Source organism: Nematolebias whitei, chromosome 10 (assembly GCF_014905685.2).
Source record: "Nematolebias whitei isolate Nwh7 chromosome 10, NemWhi1, whole genome shotgun sequence".
In the NCBI taxonomy this organism is placed as follows: Eukaryota; Metazoa; Chordata; class Actinopteri; order Cyprinodontiformes; family Rivulidae; genus Nematolebias; species Nematolebias whitei.
This window is the reverse complement of record NC_056507.1, coordinates 19,956,202-19,967,575: the sequence shown is the minus strand read 5'-3', so window position 1 is coordinate 19,967,575 and position 11,374 is coordinate 19,956,202. Positions and strand designations below refer to the sequence as shown.

General features: G+C 43.3%; 1 protein-coding gene across 1 annotated transcript; it reads left to right on the top strand.

Annotated features, from left to right (window-relative positions):
* Positions 1–429: 429 nt before the first annotated feature.
* LOC119416020 (zinc finger protein 536-like) lies at positions 430–7,611 on the top strand (the record flags this gene model as incomplete). The annotated part of the gene is made up of 3 exons (XM_037683190.1): positions 430–2,134; positions 7,141–7,356; positions 7,475–7,611. Coding segments are annotated over 3 exons (2,058 nt in total), but the record flags the coding sequence as incomplete, so codon positions are not given.
* Positions 7,612–11,374: the final 3,763 nt, after the last annotated feature.

Sequence of the window (11,374 nt, the reverse complement as noted above, 5' to 3'; positions counted from 1 at the left end):
TGATCTAGACAAGATGTTCACCTTACCTTTGTGTGTGGATGAGACATTTGTGGAGGAAGCCTTGTGGTTAGACATAATCAGCATTTTTATTGTCTCCAACAATAATCTAAAACCACCGGTATACTTAAGACAGGATGACAAGTGTCTAAACCTACTTTGCTCTATTTCCTGACCTATTTGCGGTGCATCACTGGCATTGTGCAGTTGCAGATTTTCACTTTTAGTGACAGCACATAAATGTACTGACACCTAACTTGCCTGGTTTTTTTTTTGTGTGATTTCCATACAAAACTGCAAGTAATTTAGAATAATATGATGTTTTTTTTTCTTTTTATAGGTGCGAGCAGCAGCAAACAGAAGTTGCATCTGAGCAGCAGGAATCCTGATTCTGGTTCAGCTGATTAATTGCAAACGGACTTCATTTCACTGCTAACATTTGGACTGTACCAGAAAGATACCCCTGATCACCAAACAGTAACGTCACCCAGTCCCCGAGAGGGCATCTTCATTACCCAATCCACCCACCCAATTAGGATCCAGATGGCACTTCTGGCCAATCAAATCATGGATGGAAGAATTCTCAGCAGTATGAACGGGAGAGTGGAGCTTTCTCAGTTCTTAAGAATCACAAATCAGAGCATTGTCTCGCAGGTTAATTCTGCCCAAGACGACAACCGTAAGAACAGGAAGTACCCTTGCCCACTGTGTGGGAAGCGTTTCCGCTTCAACAGCATCCTCTCTCTTCACATGCGCACTCACACCGGTGAGAAGCCATTTAAGTGTCCATACTGCGACCACAGGGCTGCGCAGAAGGGCAACCTGAAGATACACCTCCGTACGCACAAGCAAGGCATCCTGGGCAAAGGCCGTGGGAGGGTTAGAGAGGAGAACAGGCTGCTTCATGAGCTAGAGGAAAGGGCAATACTTAGAGACAGGCAAATGAGAGCTGGTATTGTTAGCCAACAGCAACCACCACCTTCTAACACAAGCCAGCCTCAAAAGGTTTTACTGCCGACCGTCCCAGCAGAGCCTCAGTTAGTAAACAGTTGTACAGCTGATCTACAACCGCACACATCCACCTCTCCTGCAGTGACCGCTGTCCCAGATGAGCTCATCCAGGCCCAAGCCACCAGCTTCCGCTGCTCATTCTGCAAGGGGAAGTTCAGGAAGCATCAAGAGCTTGAGCGCCACATCAGGATCCTACACAAACCTTACAAATGCACTTTGTGTGAGTTTGCCGCAGCACACGAGGAGGATCTCATCGGCCACGTTGAAATAGCACACATAACTGCCGATTCGTGTGCGGGACAAAAACTGTCGGTGGGAGATACTGATAAGAGGAAGCCAGTCGGTGAATTCCCCTGTGAGGTGTGTGGCCAGACCTTCAGCCAGGCCTGGTTCCTGAAGGGCCACATGAGGAAACACAAGGACTCGTTTGAGCACTGCTGTCAAATCTGTGGCCGCCGTTTCAAGGAGCCCTGGTTTCTCAAGAACCACATGAAAGTCCACCTCAATAAGCTGGCTGCCAAGAGTAGCATCCTTGCTGATCATGACTCCGCTGTTGAGTTGAGTAATCTAACACAGGACCATGTGAGCAACCTCTACTCCCAATACGTATCCCGCTTTCACAACAGGTTCCCTATGCCCAACAGAGCAGATTTATCAGATTATAACCACATGATGGCCACAGCAGGTGCAGACATTAAGGTCAGAGAGATGTTAGGGCGGATGATTTCCTCAAGATCTCTAACAGACACGGAGAGTTCCTCTTTGTTTGGCTTAAATCATCTCCATCCTCCACTGAGCTCCACCAGCATGGAATACCTGCAGAAAGTCATCTCTAACAGAGAGGTTTTCAAAAACAGCGGCAGCTACGCAGGCTGGCAGATCATGGCGCCCGGACCTTCTATTGATCAGCAAATGTACAGGGCTAAAGATCAGCAGCAGTGCTCTTCCTACTTGTCTGAGCGATGTCTAGATGATGGGAAACTGTGTCTCAGTGATCCAGACACCAAAGTCATCAGCAGACCTGGGAGCCCAGGCAGTGTGAGTCATCATGGGCCAACAGACATGGGGAACTCCCACTCAAGCAGTACTCTAGACCATCAGCCACAATCTTCCCCTCCAGCTACAGGTAAAAAAAAAAAAAAAAAAAAAAAATCCAATGTTGTAAATTTTGAAACCTTGTTAAGTTTGACAAGAAGCACTGCTCAGCCTTTGGAGAATGGTTTTGCAGCTCTCTGCAAAATTTTTGTGAGTGTAAACTTTTCAGAATACGTAACCCCTTTGGTTGCGCCACAATCTAATTTCCAGTTTATGCATTTTTCTTTTACTCTGTTAACAAGTCATTATATCTCAGCACATTTCAAATTACAGCAGGTAATGATTTCACTTCAATTTATTCTTTATGCGCAACGTTTCACGCACTCGGAGTGAGTTGGCATGAAGCACGGGGGTCAGTAAAACACCACCGACATTATCATCCGCGAGGACTTTGTCTTTCTTTTAAAGATAATGGCGTCATGTTGAATTGTGGAGATAATTAGTACCCTCTATTTTATATCTGTCACATCCCCACCCCTTGCCTACGGGGGCACAAGATGTTAATGCATGCCATCTGGTGTTTTTAATGATTTGATATACACCACCCAGTGATTTTTATGATTTGATCTACCACCTGGTATTTTTATTGATAGTGTTCTTTTCCACCTGGTGATTTGGATGATTCGGCTCAATGGGTAGATGCCTTTCTTGTCATGGCATCCTGCTAACACGTTATCATGAGCCTAAATTACTGCTGGAACAGTGCTGTTAAGAGAAAAAACAAATCTGAACTTTGTTTGATGTCTTCATAGCTAATGTGCACGCTTTACTCTTACAGTCTCCGAGTGGCACAGCTATCTAAGTCTGATGCGCTCTGGTGGGATTTGATCCAGTATCCGCTTAAACGATGTCCGTATAGCAGAGATAAATGGATCAGGTCTAATCCCATTAGATGTTTTGTTTTCATATTGTACACACATACTGGTATCTGCATATTTACATGGAAATGCTGGCAGTTTGTGGCCAAATCCCTCTCTGGTTGCTCTTTAAGGAACATATACAAGCTCTGTTGTTTCTAACTTCCCCCCACTCTCCCATATCTCCAAGACCATACGGTGTCACTTCCAGAAACATTTATGATAGTTGGCTAGCTGAGGATTTGAGTGTGCACAGTTCTGGGATGGCACATTCAGTATCAGACTCTAATTTCAGTCAATATTAAGCATGGAAACTAATTCATTGTAAAGGTCAGGCGTCATTGCTTTAGTCAATGATGGATCTGGCAGACTCTCTCTCCCCCTCTCCTCCTTTTCCTCTCTGTTCTTAGTCCTGTGTAATGGTAGACTCACTCTGGGGGCTTAGCACCGCATTGTTTAGCTCTGACAATATATCCCAGAGACCTCTGCAGCTGCTCCCTGCGCTCACAATGACAGATTAATTAACACAATCACACACTGCTGGCCCTGGCTCAACGCACAGGTCTGCTGTGGGACAGATAGGTAAATCCTACACATATGGAGAACACGCACCACTTGATGAGAGTTTAATAACAAGGGTAAGTTTTGTTCAAAGAAGGGGATGCAGGGGGAGTGGGGTGGGGTGTAACCGATCAAGTCTGTCTTACTAGGTTGGATGTAGAGGATGAGAGAGGGGAGAAAGTGTTTTCTAATTCAGGAGAGCGGAGATGCTGAGGAAGAATTACCACAGCCAGATGTTCAGCTTGAGGAACATTGATTAGTCCAGAATTACTGGCTGCATTATTCATAGTCAGCCTATGGTGGTCATGAAGTTATTGATGTTCTCAATATGGATAGCAAATATAGTACAGTCATGGCTGTCAGAGCCATGGAGCCCGCCTGTGCCTGATACAGTCAGATACAGCACTGGTTTTAGATGTGAAACTACAAATACCCAGCATCTTAAATTAGAAGATGATTTCAAAAGGAGGCTACAAATTGCTTGTCTGAATATCTAATCAGGACGTATTTAAAAAATGCTCTTTGGCTTTAATTATAATTTGAGATTAGGAATAACACGTCTTTAAAAAAAAAGATAAACTCATAAAGGGCACATGCTGCAGGCTTCTGACCTACATCAGACCAGTTGGATCTGAATACAAGCATGCCTAAAAAATATAAAATCTGCTGACAGTTATTAATTAGTCCCATTCAATATTCTTAACCTCAAGGTCAGCGAGCAGATACCATGTGATGGTGCTGTCCCTACATGCGTTTTGTCCTTTTCCTCCCGCTTTTTAAGCTGATTTTACTGTAAGTGTCGCAGCCAAAGAGTGCCTGAAGTGTAAAACTGTAAATGGTAATAGGAGCAGTGGTTTACCCAGAAACACAGACAAAGTGGGCTGCTGCTCAGAATATCACATTTTATTTGTTAGCTCCAGTTGCATCAGTCTATTCTTCATGGTTGCAAACAGTAAAACACTTCTTTAAAATAAAAAATAGTTTTTTTTAATCTAACTTGGCTTAAGCGAATCACCTCTTCTTCAGAGTTCAGCCAGTCTGACTGGTTTCTCTGAACTGATTACCTGTTGGCTTTTCCATCTCCCTCTCACTTCTGTCTTTTAATCCTCTTTTTAATTATTATTGCAGATATGAGGCTCAAATTAAGCTCAAAATGCTTGTTTTCCTAGCATGCAGATAAAAAGATTTACCCAGGGAGTTCTGAACACCTGCCTTGAAATATTGTTCCGCCGTCTCCTGAATGCCATTTGGCTTAATTGACTTGGAAACGTCCCAAATGCGTCATTGACTATGTGGTCTAATTAATATTAATAATATATGCTATTATAAACATCAAAGAACATCTGGTGCCCCTGTTTTTCTCACCAGTCTTGTGTGCGACTCTCACTCCGTTTCATCTTAAACCAAACCAGCCAACGTGCAGCTCTGTTTTGCATTTCAGGTGTGTGATTGCACATATAGAGAGAGCCAAAGCACCACTGTATGCAGAGTTTGATGCCTACAATATAACTGCCAAATGCCCGCGTAAGCAAATAATATGTGAGAGTGTGATTGCATTGACGGGGGATCTATGGCTGTAAATCTTAAAGCCCATTTTCATATGAAATGAATCACTTGTCCAAGCCCAGTTGTGTGCTTGCTTTTTCAAAGACATTGCCTCACATTTTTTTATTTACCCATTTTTTTCCTTCCCTTTACTGTGCACCTCTAGTCAGACGAGGATAACTCATATGCATCACTTCATTAGATGCTCTGTGTTAGGTGAGCGGGGCTGGGGGTTTGTAATGATGCAGTAATTGGAGTTTTGGTTGATAAATCTAAGCTCTAAAATTACTCCTCTCACATAATGTGAGCCTCGGCACTGTAAGTAAATCTTAAACTGATTAAGTTAGCATGAACCAGGCAATCACAAAGATGGCACCCATCCAAAGGAAGGGAGAAAAGGCACCGTCTTCATCCTTTGTGTTGTTTAACCGCTCTTGCGCGGGCTGGCAAATGGGTTTAGGAAGGGCCACATTCATGAAAGATGAGGTCAGATATATGTGTTTTCTGCTTTTGGAGCAAGCCGTTAATGTCATCGTAATTTAAGCCACAGAATAATTGAGATATATAGTGTGTCTCCACGAGTTCCATTAGGCTTTTTTTTTTTGTTTTTTGTGTTACTGGAGACTAAGGGTGTGGCACGGTTAAGGTCTCTTTCCCGCTCTAGCACACCCACGCACGTCGCCACGCACTTTAAATGTACGCAGACATCAAATCAAAACGCTTCACACACACAAACATATACAATGTAAAAGAGGGAGAGCTGACTTTAGTTCAAGGGCATAATTTTTCCATTTCAGCTGTGACTCTTCAATCTCATTAAGTTGAGCTCGATTTAATTAATATGCCGGTGCTATTTTCGCTTTTGCAGATTCTAATAGGAGAAAACAGCCCCACTTTTACTACCATTCAGCTAAAAAATGATGGTTTTTCTACCAAAGTTGGAAACAAAGTAGAGCCACAGATCATTAGATGTAGATTTAACTTCGAGCATTACCTCAGGGTCAGATCTTAAGGTGTATGAAATTGATATTTCTGTGGCAGGGATGAATCACTGCAGTAACTCAGGTATTAGTCCATTAAAGAAGAACAATAAGGCATCAATATGCATAGAATTAAATTAATGGTGGTGGGTTTATCTCCCTATCCCAGACGCATCCCTAAAAGACACAGTATAATGTATGACCTGACCTTCAAATGCCAAGAGAGTGTTGGGCAATAAACTGCCAATATTTGTGGCTTAATGGCGTCGGATGACTTTTACTGTAATTGGAATGGCAGCGAAACAGCTGGGCTGTTTAAAGACAGTGCAAGGCAGAGGTCTGAGACAATCACTAACTCAAAATGGTCACAGAGAGTGTGTTTAACCCTGCAGGGTATTTGTGTGATAGCTATAAGGATGAAAGTGTAGGTAAACAGAGGGAAGAAGACATTTAAATTACCTTTAATTAAAAGTTATGGCGTGCGAGATGAAATCTTGTCTCCAGACGGAAATCCTTCACAAGCTAACGGGAGAAAAATCACTCTGTGTCGTTCTCCTCAATAACACACTTTGTACTTTTTGAATTATGTTCCCAACGTGTCATTTTTCAAGCATGAAGCGAAAATAAACTCAGCTATAGTGGATGGTGGGTTTAATCAGAACGGCTCACATGTTTGGACTTTGCATTTGTTCTGTTTGTTCGTTTCTTTGACTGAGAAAGCCACTTACTGGCTTTGATGGAACACAGCTCATGTCTGCAACATCTGCCTTGTTCTAGTTGCTTAACAATTTCACTGTTTATTATTTCTGGAAGAATCTTGTTTGCTGTTAACATCTTTGGGTGTATTTATTGCGCGTGGTGGTGGTGTTCATACTGTAAAATGATGGATCACTGGAGCTGAAAGCTGATTACAAGCTTGATTTACTGCAGGGCAGCACTTAAATCATTCAACTCAGCCTGGTGTGAGATTGCAACATTTTTCATGTTTAGACAACTGGTCTTGTTGCATGTAGAGCAAAAAAAATGCTCAGAATGCTTGATAAAAGCACAGTTTCTTAACTGTCCTGTCATGTTTCTGCTGTTCTCTGTGTCAGGTGAGAACGTCTACAGGTGTCCACTCGCTAGTGACTACACCGCCACCTCCCTCAGCTTTCACCTGGATCGCTACAACTTCCCCCGCTGGCAGGACAACAGAGATCTTTCTCCTCCTCTGCAGCCCAGCGACAGCAGCAGCAGCCCCAAACCCAAACCCAGATCTAGGGAGGACTGGAACCCAGCTGCCAGTCAGTTTGCTGCTTCAGAGAGCCACAGTGAAAAAGTCCTTGTTAGCAAACAGGCCGATTATACTGACAAGCATGCAGGTGGAGATAGCTCTTTATCTGCTCCAACCAGAAAGTCCCAGTATGAACCTTTGGATTTGTCCTGCAGGCCTGACTCTGTCCCATCTCATGCAGCCACATCTCCCGCTGCACTACAGATGTCTGGCCTTTTTAATAATGGACTCTCGTCCTCCATTACCCGCCGGCTACAAAGTTACTCTAATGCACCAGCTGAACTCGGCGTGAAACCCTCATATCAGTGTGACCTTTTGGTGCAGGGAACAAAAGACGAGATGAACTCGCTGAATGCAGGCTCTGTGGGCCACAACGAGGGACGGGAATTTGAGCAATCGGAGCAATCGTCCAATCCACTGGAATCGGACGCTCCTGACAAGTGGAAGATGTTGACAAACGACGTCCTCGAGTCAAAGGAAGTGGCACAGTCCAGCGCGGAGTTCGACGCTCCCAGAGAGAAGAATCAGAGCAAGATTGAACAGTGGGGCAGAGCTGTGACCGAACCTCCCATTTCCCCCTTCGAGGGTTTGACCTCAGGACCAGCAGATCCACTCGTGCACCAGGGCGCGCTCCTCTCCTTCCTCAGATCTCAGGGGAACCTGAACAGCACATCTGTCGGCGCTCAAAAGGTGAATGGCGGAGGAAACACGGAGAAAGATGTTGCTTCAGGTGAGCATAAGCTTATTTATCATAGTCAATGAAAGCTGCTGTCACTGGGACCAGGCTGCAGACAGAGTCATCTCCACATTTGAAGGTATATGTTGCCACCTAGTGGACAAACCCTGACTGGTCATCTTGTTATCCACTGATGGAGCCTTCGCTCCAGGGTTAGTGAAAAAGCACAAACTTTAGGTTTGAGACCAAACTGTGGTTTTATCAGCCACAAGGATTCTGCTACAGAGAACCAAAAAAGAGTTTTTGGCAGTATCTCAGCCCTCATCCCTTGACAGCAGGAGTGCGAAGAGCGAGTGTGAGTGTGTGTGAATCATGCCAATTATGAACCACACACTTCCCTTATACTTATAGCACTTGAGCTTTTTTCTTTTTTTTCTTCTCAGATCTCAACTCTGATCTCAAATAAGGGCTAAATAAGACACAGGTGTGCGGCACTGATTAGTTGTACACTTTAAAGGATGATATAATCTCCTTGTGTGATAGGTTGCAAACCGCCGAGCCGATGGAGCCCACTGATGGAAAGGCTTAAGCTCTTGTGCTGGTGTGATATGCTTGCTGAGTGCAGATTTAATAATGCTGTCTCTCAGGAGAGGGAATCCAACAGCTGGGGTCTTTGATATGCATGTATTATGAGTGCAACATGATACACCTTCCCTTCTGATCCCCCTCCTTTATTCAGAAACTCAATATGTTCATACGAAAGACAGGGAAGTGCCTGTCAACTCCATTAGGGATTAACATCTGTTCCCCTTCTTTATGATTTGAACAGCAAGATGTAGTTTTCTATTTGATTGTGCAGATGGTTATTATAATATGCCAAAACGCAACCCTCCCTTATACCTCCTGTCGTAGCCACAGCACTATTGGTGTTTCTTTCTTGGTTTTATTGTTTACAATACCAGTTGGATTAAATCATTACATAGCAGTGGGAAAAGTCTGGGAAGTTTAGAGCTTGTGTTGTGTTTAATACGTGCGAACCACATCTTTCCCATAAAACATCCAGCTGCAAACTGTTGCCTGTATGTGTTTCAGCATCGTGATCAATGCAAGCTATTTTAAGCATCCTCTGCCTTCTGTTCACTGTGGATTGATTTGTTTCTACCCCTCCCCACCCTCAAGGAAGCAAATGTCAAAGACACAATAAACACCTGTCAGTCAAGGTGGACACTGAGACGGGTTAATGACATTGAGAGTCCACTGAGTGTCCTCCAAAACTGAGCTAAGCAGGTGGTCCAGCAGTCTGTCGTGTCTGCCATGATGACCAGGTGGCTTTGTCACGGGGCTGTCTCCTGTTGCCCCATCTCTCCATACTGTATGGCACTTCGAGTGGCACGGTGACATATTGCTGGGCAGTTTGGACATGGAGTGATGTGTTTGTGATGACAGTTCAGGTTGGCTCCAATGTGCCAGCAGTGGTAATTGGCCAGATGGTGACCTCTGGGTGAACCTGTCTGCATGCTCATTAGTCTCATTGGGTCCTCTCTTGTGCGTTAAACAGAACCTCAAAGCTGCACCGCCTCAACTTCACCACTAGATGGCAACATTTACCTAATTTAACTGTGGTATTGGCTCAAAGTGTCTCTGCCTGCTCTGCATGTATTGTTAACAGGCACACATGGGATAACTTCTTTTAAATGTTATTTTACAGGTTTAGAACAAGTTTCACCATCAAAAGATTCAACCAGTTAACTAAAAAAGTAACATCTGGGGTCCCCTCAATCCGTGACATCAGATCAGACTTCTCATGAGAACAAGCGAATATGAGAAGATCAATAAAGAAAGGATTAAGAGTGAAAGAACAAGGAGGGCAGAGAGAAAGAAAAGGCCCTGATTTGAAAGGTTGAAAGGGGGTGAGTCATTATCTCTTTCTCTGACCTCTGTGTACCCTCCGTGGACGGGGGGGACAGAGAGCGAGAGAAAAGAAAAGAGAAAAGGAGCGAGAAAGATCAGCGTAGATGGAGATAGATGGTGCGACAGCGAGGTGAAAGAGGAGCGGTAGTGTGGCTGTCTCCATGAGCAGATGTCGTTTGAGGGCAGCGAGAGGGCAGCGCGGCCTGCCTTTGTGCCGTGTTCCTCTCCATAGAGATAATGAAGGGTGGAGCACAGGGAAGGATGTGCAGTCATCACTCACTGTCTGTGTGCCATCAGAGCTCAGGCCTGTGTCATCCGTCACCATTCAGCTCCTCTGGCCCCCATCAGCCACGCCACTGTCATCATGGTCATTATCTCAGCCTATGACACAACACCCCCCCCCCCCCCCCATCTCACACACATATCCATGCAGGTGCAAACATATATGTGCAGAATCTCACAAAAATTCATGTAAGCCAAAATGCAGACTAACACTTTTTGATGCACCTTGCAGCACTAGAAAGGCCCCTGGACTGGGATTTGAACCGGCAACTTCAAATCCCGGTCCGGGGTACTTTCTGGGTGATTTCTTCTAAAGTGTATAAATTCACCATCAAGAATCTCGAGACAAAACACAGTGAAATGCTGCCATGTTGTGTCGTGTTTGGAAAGTCCCTTCTGTTCAAAAAAGCCGTGTTAATCAGTTGGCTGTTTATTTAGTCCTGGATGATTGTTCCTCACTGTGCAGGAAGATGTACGCTTTGTTTTTGATACTTCCCATTTTAGACGCTACCAAAAAAAGTCATCCCATTCTTGTTTGTGAAAGTGTAATTAAATATTATAAGTGACGCAGAGAATAAGCTGTAGGTTTTTTCATTCAACCTTTATTTTATACAGGCTAGTCTCATTGAGTCTCAGGGACTCATTTACAAGAGAGAACTGCTTAAATGTTAAAGTTTTTAAATGTAAAACAAGCATTTTTATTTATTTAAATTTTTTTTGTAGTTTTTAGTGATGGTCATTGGGAACATGACTTAAAAAGGACTCGAGATGACAGTTAAAAGGATAAAAATATGTTTTTTGAACATAGATAATGACCTTTCAAAAAGGTTAACTTTGTTTTTAAATAACAAAATATAAGAGGACTTATATAGCTCAGCTGGTTCTCTGACATGGAACATCTGGATTACAGCTAATTGTGTGCACGCTCTTTTTTATATGAATTTAGGTACACTATGTGCAGATTAATTTAAAATAATCTTATGTAATGTTGCAACAGATTATATTAATGCAATCTATCAATTAATCTACAACTACTACAAAGGAAAGTATTTCACAAACGGTAGAAACAGAGAAACAAAAAAAAAAAAAAAAAAGAGAAGAAAGAACAAAATAAGCAAAATAAAAAATAAAAAACTGTAATGTGGAACGACCAGCTGTAAATATGAAAACTGAAACAAATTTTAAT